A 14,299-nucleotide genomic window follows, 5' to 3' on the forward strand; every position below is an offset into this window, starting at 1 on the left:
ACATTTATAATTCACTTTTAAGTATCGCAGGTATATATTTGTAATTTAAATTTTTTTAATGGTTTTAACATGCGTTGAGCTACCTACAGAACAGAAATAATCGTTGAAAATATTTTGATTTGTGAAAAAAAGGATTTTTTATGTTTTGTTCATTATTTTGATTCATTTCGAAGAAGGTTGAAGAAAAATAAGTTGATTACATGAAATGTATGGTATAATGTGAAATGATATTTATTTGTGGATTTGGAGGAAAGCAAGCAAAGCATGTATAAGAGATTTTTGAGTGCTGATATTGTCAAAATCGTTAAGAGCAAAGTAACGGGACCACAATAGCTGCTACTTCAATATTCTCTCCATCGTGACAAGCACAATATCAATCTGTTTTGTAAACACATCTCAACTGACGTCAGCCCATTAGCTGAATCTGTTGAATTCGCTCAGAGCCGCAAAACCGGCCTGTTAAAAAGCTCACCTTTGAAATCATGGCCACTACGACTGCGTATATGACTGTATTTTGTTGTGTAGGGTTTCGTTAGCCTTAGAATTTTAGGTCTGAAAACGTACGCAGATGTACAAAGTGAGTGCCTTATGTACATGCATACGTAAATACTAATAAGATAGTTTTGCTTGGAGCTGAGAGTATAAATATGTATGTACTTACATATGCTTGGGCATCAAGTGTGCATACGCATATACATATGTACCTAGTTCGTTATAGATATGAAATTATATTAATTTTTAAATTATGTAAGTTTTATTTAACCCTAGAAAACTAAACCCCGCCTCTGAGGCGCAAAGATTGTAATTTTTACGTATTTCATTATGATTGAATGCAAGTGGCAGCACGAGCTTTCAAACCATTATAGTAGTCTCTTGTGTGAGTTTGTGGGCGAACGTTCATTGCGCAAAGTTTTTTTGTTACGGAGATATATTAAATCGTGTTGCCTGAGAGGCGAGGTTTAGTATTAAAGGTATTTTTCTGACTACATATTATTTGCAAATATTTCCTTTTTTTTCGACAGTAGCTATAATTTTAATGGCTTTTTAGTTTAGAGATGTGTACTTCTGACTCCCAAATAGAAAAATGGTTGGAGGAGCTGTCGCTAAATGGAGGCGAAATAGAGGACAATTTAGAAAAGGATTCGATTCAGACGACCATGTTCGGTTTCCATGATAAGTTAAGTCTTGTTAGCTATAAAGCAAAGCCTCATAAAACTGTTTTTTTAATATCAACTATGCACGACGAACCCACACTTAACTCACTATCAAAAAAACCTGTAATTATTGAATCCTATAATGCAACAAAAGGTGCTGTTGACACTTTTGATCAGATGTGTCGTCATGCCAGCTGCAGCCGCAAAACCAGGCGTTGGCCACTGTGTATGTTTTACGGTATGATAAATATGGCAGTATTGAATAGTTATATTCTCTATGTTTCAAACTGTGACCAAAAACAAATAAAGCCAATGAGCAGAAGGGATTTCATGAAGGATCTTAGTAAGGATTTGTGCTGTGACTGGCTCTGAATGAGACTTCAAGAAAGACCATCTATGCAAAACCGAGTTCGTGAAGCAATAACCGACTCCATTCATAGCTCCGAAGAGCAGCAAGAAAACTCTGAACCACAAATAAAGAAAGGGAAAAGATCAATGTGCAATTACTGTCCATCAAGCAAGAAACATATGAGTGTTTATTATTGTGCAAAATGCAATAGAACATACTGCCTGGAACATAGATCCCCAAATTGCTATACATGTGATATAAGAAAAAAGGTCTGAATTAATTTTTATGTACAAAACAAAATGTTAATAATATATTTGAAATTCTTTATTTTTATGAAACTTAGTACAAATAGCTATAAGAAAAATATGAATTTTATGTTTTTGTTTTAAAGAAAAAAAAATTACAAAATTTTTTCTAAATGATGTCCTTGCAAAAAAACAAATTAAGTGTTAATTTAGTAAGTACATAATTGGCTTATAAAAACAATTTGATGAAATATTTTTTTTATATTATAGTTAAATACTCCAACTCTCAAAAAATAAAATGTTTTTCAAAACAAAAACTTAAACGAAAATTAGAGAAAGTTAACGAAAATTAAAAAGTAGCCTGATAGGCGAGCTTTAGTTCTAAGCGTTTAAAAAAAAGGTTTAGTTTTCTAGGGTTAACCATGTAAATATTGAGAACAATCTTCTTTCGAAATGTTCACCATTTCCTTTAAGGGGGAAGTCTACTGTGACAAGGGAAAAAACAGGCTTATTTTCCGGATTTTATTTCTAACAAAATATTGCTCGTACATAAAATCTATTTAAACTCTTATCTTTATTATATATTAAAGTTTTTGAAAAAAAAAATTTAAGTCAAAATATTCAAAATGGCCGCTGTGGCACTTCTGCAAGCGCAGGTCCGCTTTTCTTAGGTGCCTAAACGGTGTACATGAAATCTTACGTTTCGGTGATCTAAAACAAAAAAACAAAATATTGTTATCATATACATAGTATTGACTCTCGTCTGACGTAGGATTATGTCGATAAAAAATTTTGGCGTTGAAAAAAAAATTCTTGAAATTTTTTTCTTTTTTTTTGCCTAAAATTGATGTTACTATTGTTTATAACAATTTAACAAATAACGATATCAAAAAAATCCTATGTCAGACGAGAGACACTATTACAGAGAATATATAATTAAATTTTTAAGCTGATTCATTTATCAGAACACGAGATATCGTGTACACCGTATACAAAAACTTAGTTTCGAGAAAAATGCGTTTAAAGTTTCAGTATAGCAGGTACGCGCTTTGGAGCGCTTCGGGAAAAGGTCGAAATTTCAACGAAGAAAAATTTAGCCAGCTGTAACACATATTGTACCTTATTTAAGAAGGTTCAAAGTATTTTTTAAGCTAATAAAAAAAAAATCGATTTTTTGAAAAATTCACAGTAGACTTCCCCCTTAATATAAGCCTTCAAACGATTAGGCCATTTAGCTACTGCAGCACGCACGGTTTCAGTGGATTCTGACGACGCGGCTTGAAATTATATTACTTTTTTAATGATGTAAGTTTTATTTATCCATGTAAATATTCAGCACAATTTTCAATTTTCATTCGAAATGTTCACCATTTGCTTTAATACAAGCCTTCAAACGATTAGGTCATTTAGCTACAGCAGCACGCACGGATTCCATGGATACTGACGACGCGGCTTGAACCAAAGATTGTTTGAGATTCTCCAAATTTCTGTGAGGATTTCGAAAGGCCATGTTCTCAAATTTTGATCACAAACTGTAGTCCAATGGTCCACGCTGAACCCTTGAAACAATATTTTTTGCGTCTTTAGAAGTTTTAGCATAGATTTTGTCATTTTGCTAATTACAAATTTCTTCAACAGTGAACATTTTCTCATCTGTGAAAATAATATATTCATAGCCGTTGAGCGCGTGCCACCGAAGCTGTTTGCAACCGTGGAGTCTAATTTTCTTCAAGCACGTTGTCTAAAAATGACCAGTTGAGCGACGGAAGGCTTACATGTGAAGATCATCTCTAATTGGTCTTGACATGGATTTGGTCGATACATTTATTTTCCTGGACATGATTTTCTGCTTTCTAAGGGGACTTCTGCGAGTTCTAATTTTCTTCAAGCCCGTTGTCTAATAATGACCAGTTGAGCGACGGAAGGCTTACATGTGAAGATCATCTCTAATTGGTCTTGACATGGATTTGGTCGATACACTTATTTTCCTGGACATGATTTTCTGCTTTCTAAGGGGACTACTGCGAATTCTTTCTTGAACGTCTTTATGGCTGTACTGGTTCGAACGACGCGAGGACCAGCACTTCTTATTCTGTCTGTCTGTAAATAAACATTCTCGATATATTAAGTTTTTTCAGTAATTCGTAAATCTCACTTTTACTTTTACTACACTTTTGTAATGTAATCGCAGCAATGCGAGTTTCCTTAACTCCTTAACAATGGCATGCTAACAAGCGAAATTTGCCACGACACTGAGTATAATTTATGAGTAGACAATGCATCCAAAAAAAAGCAAATATAACGGAACCTTTTTCTGCGAAATCGTTCTCGCCGTATGCATTTTAGAATTTGCCACAAATTTAATTGTAGACTAAGTATATGTATGTATTTCAAAAACTGCGAAGAGCCTACTCAAAGGGAATCAGCTCTGTTAGAAATTTCCCCGCTGTCGAGCTGAGTGTGGTGGCATCGCACACGCTGTTTGACACCTTTTTTGACCATTCTTACTATTCGTAACTCGTGAGACTTCTGTTTATCATTAACGTTCTCTGTGTTGTTGTTGACTGTAGACTAAAAACTAAGGCAAGCATTGGAGCTGCCGTGTGCTAGCACGATAGGCAACACCCAAAGAAAATTCGCAAGTTAAAGCAACAAAAACTTCCCTGTATTAAAGCGGTCAAATAAAACTTGCCTAATATCAGAAAATCCAACGCCAGCCTTGAAATCCAACGTAGAATCTCTCTTGCCAACAAGTGTTACTTTGGACTAAGTAAGCAATTGAGTAGTAAAGTCCTTTCTCGACGAACACTAATACTCTACAAGATTATCATCATGCCAGTCCTAACATATGTCGCAGAAGCTTGGACGATGACAATATCAAATGAGACGTCACTTAAAGTAAAAGAAAGTCTCCGCGGAAGATTTTTGGACGTTTGCACGTATGCATAGACATAGCGCAGCGAATAAAGATCCAGCGGCTACGTTGACCTGAAAGGGTCAGGAGTTAGAATTTGGCCGAGCTAAGGTATGCCTGTCGTAAAAGGCGACGAAAATCTAGGGAAACAAGTCCCTGAGTAGGGGAGCTCAACTGGTAGTGTCTTCGGGTGCAAGGTCTGACCGAAGACTTAATCTCAGTACCACGAGGAACAGAACCCCTCAGAGTTTGCTCTTAACTTAAGCGTCAAAAACGGAGAGGGTGGCATAAGAAAACGCGCGTATAAAAGCTATATCGATGACTCATAGTAGGCGGCTACCTGGTCAGCGTCTGTTCTCCATGTTAAGAGCGGCTGTCTTTATACTGATGTGGAGTGGCTTGCGAGCCATCGGGATTGATTCCAGTAAGATCCTGATTACGGCATACTGGAGTTGAAGCAGATTGCAATTGGGCTGGGATATTGAATCTCTGTTATCTTAGTAAGGGGGTGGAATCCAACTGAAACGACTTACAGAAGGGTTCGCTGCCTCTCCGTCCTACTAAAACTTTGCAAGTCTTACGATACGTTCAATGCCTGTTGCCACCTTTGGTGGCCACGTAAGTTGGGTTGAGATGACTGCCCATTAGTTCCAGTCTGAGGTCTGGCTCTGAACACCATACCCCATAAATTGCATTATCAACCCTCACATGGCTTCCCTGAACTCATAGATAACCATGGGCCTTACGGAAGCTACGTATACTAGCGGAGATAGCAGTCGTGAGTTGGGACCCTTTCAGCATAGAAAAAAATTTCAAACCTACAAATAAAAACGATGAAATAATAACAGCAGGTGGCATCAAAGCCTTTAGGAGGAGCTCGGTTAATCGGAGATCCCCAGAGGAGGTACAATCGGTGCCCTCTCTTCTAATAGCTACTGCTGAGGAAATGAAAGAGACGCCTCAAGTGCAACCGGAGCTATGCAGCACACCGTTAGTAAAATGCAGGGCCGAAGATATGCCGCCCCAAAGCATCGTGATAACGCCAACGACACGGCGCATAGGGGGCTAAGACGGAGCAAAAAGCGAAGAGATGGAAACACCAGTGGGTGGGTGCTGCATCGGAAAACCCGCTGGAGAAGGAAAAAGTCCAATTTAAAGAAGAAGGCACTACAAGTAAAAATGATGAGTCTAGGAGAAGCTATTGACTCTCTCCTAGAGTACTACAAAGGCCGTAACAATGTGCACCATGAAATAAAAAAGATTGGTTCACTTACAAAGAAGAGGCACACCGAAGCTATTATGGCGATGGAAGAGTGTGAGAAACAACAGAAAACTCCAAAAAAAGAACACGCCAAAAACGTCAAACGTTAGCACTATTAGAGAAGAATATTCCGGTATCATTACATATATATAAATATATATAATTGGCGCGTACACCCTTTTTTTGGGTGTTTGGCCAAGCGCCTCCTCCGGTATCATGACACAATCGGTAAAAAGGACGAGAACAAGAAACAGTCCTAGCACGCAAGGAACTGGCAACCCGGTCGTGAACGCACTACCGCTTGCGGCAAAAAAAAGGTCTGCAATGGCCACGATTCAACACACAAAACCAGAACAGGCACCAATTAAAGACCAAAATGCCGCCTGGACGGTTGTCAAATCAAAAAGAGAAAAGAAGCCGCCTAAATGGATGAGGACAAGGACGGATGCTCATATCAAAGCCTGAAAATACGTGCAAAAACGCGGAACAATGTACACTGTGCAAGGGGAACCATGCAGCTGGTAGCTAAAATGTCCGATAGCTAAAAAATGCGAAGAGAAGCCTAATCTCAACCACTGTCAAATTGCCCAAGAACTCTTGGAGCAGACCATGCAAGAGCACAAAATAGATATACCTGCAAAAAATCATATTAAGCTACTTTGAAAGCAGGCTCTTGCTTTATGATACTGATAACGGAATAGCACAAATAAAGTAACTGGCAGTGTTCCACAAGGCTCGGTGCTTGGCCCAGCCCTTTGGAGTGCCATATATGACGGTATCCTCAAGCTTAAGCTTCCTCAAGATGCTACCCTCATTGGATATGTGGACGACATTGCGTTGGCGGTTGTTGGAAAGCATCTGGACGTGTTGCAAGCGTTATGCAACGATGTGATTGTAAGAATTAGTAGATGGCTTGGAAATGTGAAGTTAGAACTTGCAGCTCAAAAAACTGAAGTCGTATTACTGGCAACATGACGGGTACGTGAAGAATTAGTGATTACGGTAGCTGACCATTGACTTTTAAGCATTATTTACAGTCAGTCAGTGAAAAAGTCGTAAGAATAAATAACGCCTTAACTAAACTAATGCGTAATATTGGCAGCCCTCGCGCAAGTATAAGGAAACTCCTGTTAACAGTCACGAGCTCAGTGATTCTGTACCCAGCGCCAATCTGGGCAAACACGAAACCATCGTATCTTCAACACATACGAGCCCCATACAGACTTGGCGCCCTGCGAGTAGCCAGTGCCTATCGCACTGTCTCAGATGACGCAATCCATGTGATAACGGGAATGGTGCCTATCGACCTTCTGGCGGTTGAGATGTATAGGTTACATAATACCATTGGGCAGAAACCATCGAACGTGGCTAAAAAAGAAGAAAGGCTACGAACAATTGAGGAAAGCCAGATACGGAGGGAGCAATCCGAGAAAGGTAGGTTGACCTTTGAACTGATTCCAAACATTGCGAGGTGGACGAAAACACGGAGAAATTGATTTTTGTATCACAAAGCATACCTACACAGGTACCATCTTGAGAACGACCCGTACTGCCCGCAGTGTCCCGAAGAACAAGAAACGGCGAGGCATATCTTGTTCCAATTCATTAATGAGCGATATCGAAGTATGCTTGAATATGCGTGTGGTGAAAACATAAATGAGTCAAATCTTATCCCATATATGTGCAAAAACGAAGAAAACTTTAAAATTACAAGTGGAGAGGCCACAAATATCATTGATAACCTTCAATACGCGGAATATGCACGTAGAAAGAGCTCCTTAGCACAATGTAACATAACAGAATGACAATAACAGACGATTAATTAATAATATACTCACAAGGGCCTCCTGACGTACTGCTTAACGGTGAAATTCCAAGTCGACATACCGACGACATTAGTTGGGTTAAAGTCCCACACCATGGCTTCGGCCATAGGCTTTTGATGCTTCCCCTCCTCCACAAAAAAGGGGTTACGATGGCTGGGTCATGTCGTTAGAAGGGATACAAACGCTCCGGCTCTGAAAGTATTCGATGCCGTACCAGCTGCTGGTAGCAGAGGAAGAGGAAGGCCTTCTGTACGTTAGAAAGATCACGTAGAGAAGGACTTGGGTTCACTTGGTCTGTCCAATTGGCGCCGGTTAGCACGAGGAAGAATCGAATGATGCTCTTTGTTAAACTCGGCCAAAATCGGGTGAGCGGTTATAGTACCAATTAAGAATAGAATATTAGAAAGAAAGACCAGTTTTATTTAAAAGGAGAATAAAATATTGCGCTTTCCGAATTCGGTGTGTCGCAAGGCTCCGAAAATTAACAAACCAATGGAAGGGAAATACTTCTTTGTGAAGACAAAGAGTAGGCGAAAGAAATAACATAGAAATAGACGCAAAAAACTGCATTGGAACACGTGGAACTTTGTTTTTATTAGTTTGTTGAGTTTAAGTGTCACAATTCACACAAACGTGTAATTTTCCTTCCAGATGTTTGTTTTGTATTATTAAGATGCGTGGCGTCGGACTTGTCAACATCGTGAAAAATAAAGTAACTGTTTTCGGAAGACGCCACCTTTTGTATTCGCTGTATCGTCGTATTCGTATGATGTCGTGGTGTCCACCTCAAGAATTCTGGAGGTGCCAAATTGCCTTCAGATGTACCGTGCATTCTAGTTATGAATTTTCGTATTCCCCGCCACCACCCATTACTAAAATCCTTGGTTATGCACCTGCTACACCATGTTTAAAAGTATGTGACTGTTTTCGCACCATATCAGCGTCCTTTCGCCGGCCTGCTCCCATTTCCTAACATTATTTCTTAGTGCTAGAAAACGGAATGAAAAATTAATACTATCTAAAAAAATAAAATTGTAAAATATTAATTTTAATTTGCTTTTTTTTCTCCGATATTTACTTTTGCTCATCGACAACTTCAATTATGTTGTGGCCATTTCGTAAGATGCTAGCCGTTTCTTTAGAATAGTGCACACATTTTCAATCTGCTAGTCGTTCTAAAAGCTAGAAATATTGATTTTTTATCCGCTCTTTAACCATTTTCGCGGAATGTTTCGGATCCCCGTCTTGCTGAAATATAACCTCTTCTGTAGGATATGCACAAATTCCGCCAAATTAAAGATTGTAGATCTGTAAGATATTCAAATAGCCATAATAGATCAATTTTTCATCACCAGTGACGATGCCTTTTTTTGGCGCTCAATAAGCATCTGACACGTCACCAAACGGCTCTCGATATCCTTCGAATGATGTGACACCCAGTTACCATCGCGTGCGAACGTTTACCGACGGTTGATCTGTCAACATCCAACTCACTTACAATACATTGGTTTGTGTGTGTATGTGTTTGGTTGTATCTACACAATGTTGCCATTGATATTTTTGCTTACACACTATTTCACACATCCGCGTTATCAGTTACAATTTTTCATTGTTTAATAAACCAAAGCCAAAAACCAACAAATGCAAATAGTTCATTTATCTATAATTAACATTATTCAACAGTATTTTAAAGCTATTTTAACAAAAATTATAATTTTTCTAAGTTTGTTTTGTAAATGATCTCGAATTGTACTGCTTGGCAACACTGTGTGGTGAGAGAGCAATCAGCTGAGTCGGTATTACGGGATTTTTTTAAAAGTAGTGAAATAAAATCTACAGTACTACGATACGGAAGGAAAGAACTTTTCATTTACATGGGGTTCTCATTAGTTTGATCGGAACAGCTGAGTCGGGATTGCGTTTACGGTGTTCACTGTTTTCAGCATTAGCCTTGATGGTGACAGCGAGAGAGAGCACGCTTTCTGGGTCTATCGCTAGATGAGTTAGATGAAGACGACAGATGACAACATCGCACAGACGGAGTTAAGGTAGGTATATATGTAAACAGAGGTGCATGCGCTTAGGCTGCAAACACAGTGCACGCTGAGACGAAGACGAAGATGAAGACGAAGCTGAAGAGAAATTGCTTACGTTGCGAGTAAGCGAATAGGTTGCACAGTGCAAGACGAATTGGTTGCGCTTTTGTTATGTTAGTCGCAATGGATTCCTCATCAGATGATGGCCTGCTGATTGAGCAAAGCTTATATTTTAAATTAAAACGTATAAAAGTAAATAAAAAAGTACACCCTATAAATTTGGGAAGAGAAGCATTTGGTGAATTTCATCATTTGTATGATGAGCTGCGCCACGATGAAAAGAAATTTGTGGAATATAATTACCAGAATGACAATGAGTCACTTATTATTAAAAATTGGACTAATTTTAATAAAACGCCAATTATATGTGCTGAAAGGCTAATTGTGACGTTAAGGTAAAAAATAGTTTAAAATATATTTAGTTGTATGCCTTTTATTGATTATTACTTCTCATTTAATTACTTGTTTATCGACTGTCTTAACTTAATTTGAAAATGTAATAATATTTCCTGATGTAACAAAAGTGCTCGGTTCCTGTGGGGATAAAGCATTATCGGAATATTGATTTGATGAAAATTCAAGTATAGTCGGTGATGGTACAGATACATAAGAAGCTTGGTTCTCAATAGTTTGTAGATTAAAAGAGCGCCCCAAGTTGTACACGTGATGATAGACCGATTTTTGCATATCCATTCTGAACAAAAGTTTCGTTTTTGGATCCATCTTTTTAACGTGTGGCAATAGGCTCACAAAAAAAACCATGTCTTCATCGTCGGCTGAAATCTTCTTTTTTGTTCTAACAGCTCCAACTTCTTTTTTTCGATGTTGAGCATTTCATCTTCTTTGTTATTATGACGGCGTTTTAGATTTCTAGGAGGATAACGTGGGGTGGACGTTTGCACTTCAAACGTACTCATTTTCCTCATATTGCGGCGCCTCTATATCTACATTATTAACATCTTCGTCAATATTAATGTTCATATCTTGTACTTCATTGTTTTTTTGGCGACTTAAATTTCCGGAAGACTGGCGGCACTTTATCTGGTCCTTTATAAACATCATAGATTCGAAATGACTCCATTGAGAACACTTCTCGTTGACTGAATGAGGTCCAGCGTCGCCTGACCGGTCCGGTGGACATTTCCTTAATTCAGCTCGAAACGTGTCCCTCAATTGTTTCCATTTTTTTTTTTTCAAAACCATAGCTAAAAAATACATATTAGAATTTTATTAGTTGCATAACATTGTTGTAAATTATTTTGTTATTTTAGATATCTTGCTACTGGAACTTCATTCAGATCAATCTCTTTTAACTTTCGAATGCGTGCTTCAACGGTTTGTTCCATTGTTATAGAGACATGTGAAGCTTTGTGGACAGTTTTGCAGCCTATACATATGGCTGTGCCCACAGAACAAAATTTAAAGAAAGTTGCGGACCAGTATTGGAATCTTTGGGAATTCCCAAATTGTGTTGGCTCTATTGATGGAAAGCACATACGTCTAAAATGCCCAGCGAATTCAGGATCAATGTTTTATAATTATAAAAAAATTTTCTCAATAGTGCTACAGGCAGTCGCTGACGCAAAATGTAAATTTGTTACTATCGAAGTTGGTGGTTACGGACGTCAGAGTGATGGTGGAACTTTTGCTTCCTCAGCGATTTACACAATGAAAAATTCTGGAGACTTAAATTTTCCGAAGGATTCCTATTTGCCCAATACCACAATATCCATACCATATGTGTTGCTTGCAGATGAAGCTTATCCGCTTTTGGACTGGGTTCTTCGACCATATGCCAGAAGAAATCTAACATTGGAAAATGAATATTTTAATAGTCGTTTGTCCAGAGCGCGTAGGTGTGTGGAATGTGCATTTGGCATAATTAACTCGAAATGGAGAATATTATGGAAGCCAATTGAAACGACGCCATCTAACGCAGAAATTATTGTTAAAGCAATTTGTATATTGCATAATACAATGCTAGATTTAGAAAAACTGGACACGCACATGGCAGAGGGAGTAAAATTATAAGCAACAAACCAAAAAATATATTGGAAAGTTCAAAGAAAAGAGGTCGAATAATCAGAGACACGTTCCGTAGTTATGTTTGCAGCCATAGAAATGCTGATAGTATTTAAATTTTCCATTCTATTATTATTTCATTTTGATTAAAATTAATTAAATTACTTACCATCAACATTCAATTCGTTTGAAATTTCGTTCCAATTTCGGTTATTTATTTGCCTATTGTGGAAGAGTTTGTTTTGCTGGTCCCATAAACAGGGTTTTTTAAATATTGCTGCAATTAATTCCTCGTTAATTGCAGACATTTTCACAAAACATGTGCGTCCGTCAAATCACAAATTACAACTAAATTTGAACACGTGCCAAAGCATAGACAGAACAAACAAACAAAAACAACGGTAACTAGCAAGCGATTCGTCTTCAAATTCAGTACAGCAGCGTTTGAAGCTGATTGCTTGCGTTTCGTCTTCATCTTCGTCTTCGTCACAGCGCGCACTATGCGTACGAGCGAGCGAATTCATACGATTTGTTCTGCACAGTTTTTCGTCTTCAGCTTCGTCTTCATCTTCGTCTCAGCATGCACTGTGTTTGTAGCCTTAGGGTATTCAGTAGTAAGTTAAACGTGTAAGCGAATAAACCAAAAGTAATAGAGTGATTCAGTCTTAAGGTGAACGTGTACATTAAGAAGGAAAGTGTTGGAAATAAAGTAAGGCAAGTGTATTGCCATTGAAGTGCCGGTCTGGCACTCCTCAAGTAGCACTGAAGCGCCGTTTTGAGCCAAATTTTTTAGCTTTATTCTATTAATCGCGAGTCAAGAAGCAGTATAGTTAAATAACAGAAAAATAACGGCAAGGCTGACGGTATTAGGAATAAAACGTTACTGGCGAATTTGAACACGTGAAAAATTTACTAAATATACATTTTGATTATTTTTGTAGATCTTTTTATTTTTGAATATAATATTTTGTGCACTTGAATTAATACGAAATAATCTTAATACATGAAGAATTTAACCAGAAAATTTGAAAGCATTATTTTAAAAAATTACTATAGCAATTCAAAATGCATGAATGTGGCAAACATTTAGTCAGGTTTGCTAGCCAGTGTTAGCATAAGCCTCTTTTTTTCGCCAAGAGTTAGCAGGTGGCTAAGAGATGAAGCAACTGATATACATAAATTAACAAATGTATATTGGCAACGCGGGAATAGAGTCCCTTTAAATTACATGTGTTTGTAAGGCAGTGAGTTATACCAGTTCTATGGGTAATAACCATACTCGCTAGCGGCGAATCTTACTCGATAAATTTGTTGTTGCTTTCGCATGCAAATTTTTCGTCAAGTTAATCGAGCATAGAGATAGCGAGCGGTGAAGTGGCGAATAGAAGAGGCCTGTAGTATTTTAAAGTATATTACAATAGTATTTGAAAGTAATTCAATTGTGTGAACAGTATAACGCGTTGGAGCACACTATTTCAACGGCACAAGTTGCTATTGAATTCTTGGATAAATCTGATTCTCAATTACCAGTGTTTCAGTCTAGCTGCAGTGGGAACATTACGAGGATACTTACCACTCGGTCATCTACAACGTTGAGCGGTTGCGCCGGAAAGACTGCCTTCATCAGCTAGTCGTGACACTTTTTGATCGCAAAAGGCTAGACCCACGTATGAATTTTTCTTATACAGGATTACTCTAAGAATTCGAAAATATTGTAGAATCACGCACTCTCTCTAGTTATCGAACACAATGAATTATATGATTTTTTGTCGGCTATGTTAAAAATGGATTTATGAGAAAAGGTTAGTATGTATGTTAGCATAACACAGTATACTAATCTACACGCTAACCAAACAAACAAACAAAATTGCTGACATTGCAGCGCGTGCAGAGCCAAGCATCAAATATTATACTATTGATCGCGCATTTGCAAAAACTGCTGACGATACGTCTGGCCATAAGACACCCTTACGCAAAGCAAACGTATTGCACCTAAAAGTGCAATTCTCACCTTCTGAAATATTCGATCACGTTGAAGTAAGCAACATCACCCGTGAGAATGGACAACGAAAGAAAGTGGTCACGTTAAAGTAATCAACTCCGCCTGTGGGAACGGCAAAAGCAGCAGAGTATCGAGCGGCAGCGGCTACATTTAGATATAAGTAGGGTAGAAATAATTATAAACTTCAGTTTGTTAAAAAAGGCAACTCAATAAAGGAGCATAGCTCCCCAAACAAATATTTTTTTACTCTTTTCCAGAGTAAAGAGTTTCACTAGCGCCCGAGCAGGGACCAGCGCGCGAGTTAACGACGTTGACACATACACTACACTACATTCATACACTGCAAACAGACATTATCATTGTTTCCAAACAATAATGATAAACAATATAAACATGGTCTTTGTCCCTTCATACAATAAACACATGTAAG

At 38.0% G+C, this 14,299-nt stretch overlaps 1 protein-coding gene across 1 annotated transcript; it reads right to left on the reverse strand.

Moving 5' to 3' along the window:
- Positions 1-10,748: 10,748 nt before the first annotated feature.
- Positions 10,749-12,210, reverse strand: LOC128869743 (uncharacterized). The gene is made up of 2 exons (XM_054112345.1): positions 12,037-12,210; positions 10,749-11,050 (listed from the first exon to the last, which is right to left on the reverse strand). The coding sequence occupies exons 1-2, from the start codon at positions 12,173-12,175 to the stop codon at positions 10,749-10,751; spliced, it is 441 nt and encodes a 146-aa protein (XP_053968320.1). The 5' UTR covers positions 12,176-12,210.
- Between the last annotated feature and the right edge of the window lie 2,089 nt (positions 12,211-14,299).

Source organism: Anastrepha ludens, chromosome X (genome assembly GCF_028408465.1).
Source record: "Anastrepha ludens isolate Willacy chromosome X, idAnaLude1.1, whole genome shotgun sequence".
NCBI lineage: Eukaryota > Metazoa > Arthropoda > Insecta > Diptera > Tephritidae > Anastrepha > Anastrepha ludens.

Coding starts and splice junctions, on each gene's coding strand:
- LOC128869743 (XM_054112345.1), bottom strand. CDS start 12,175: ATGTCTGCAATTAACGAGGAATTAATTGCAGCAATATTTAAAAAACCC. Junction 11,051..12,036: donor AAACGAATTGAATGTTGATG/GTAAGTAATTTA, acceptor TGTATTTTTTAG/CTATGGTTTTGAAAAAAAAA.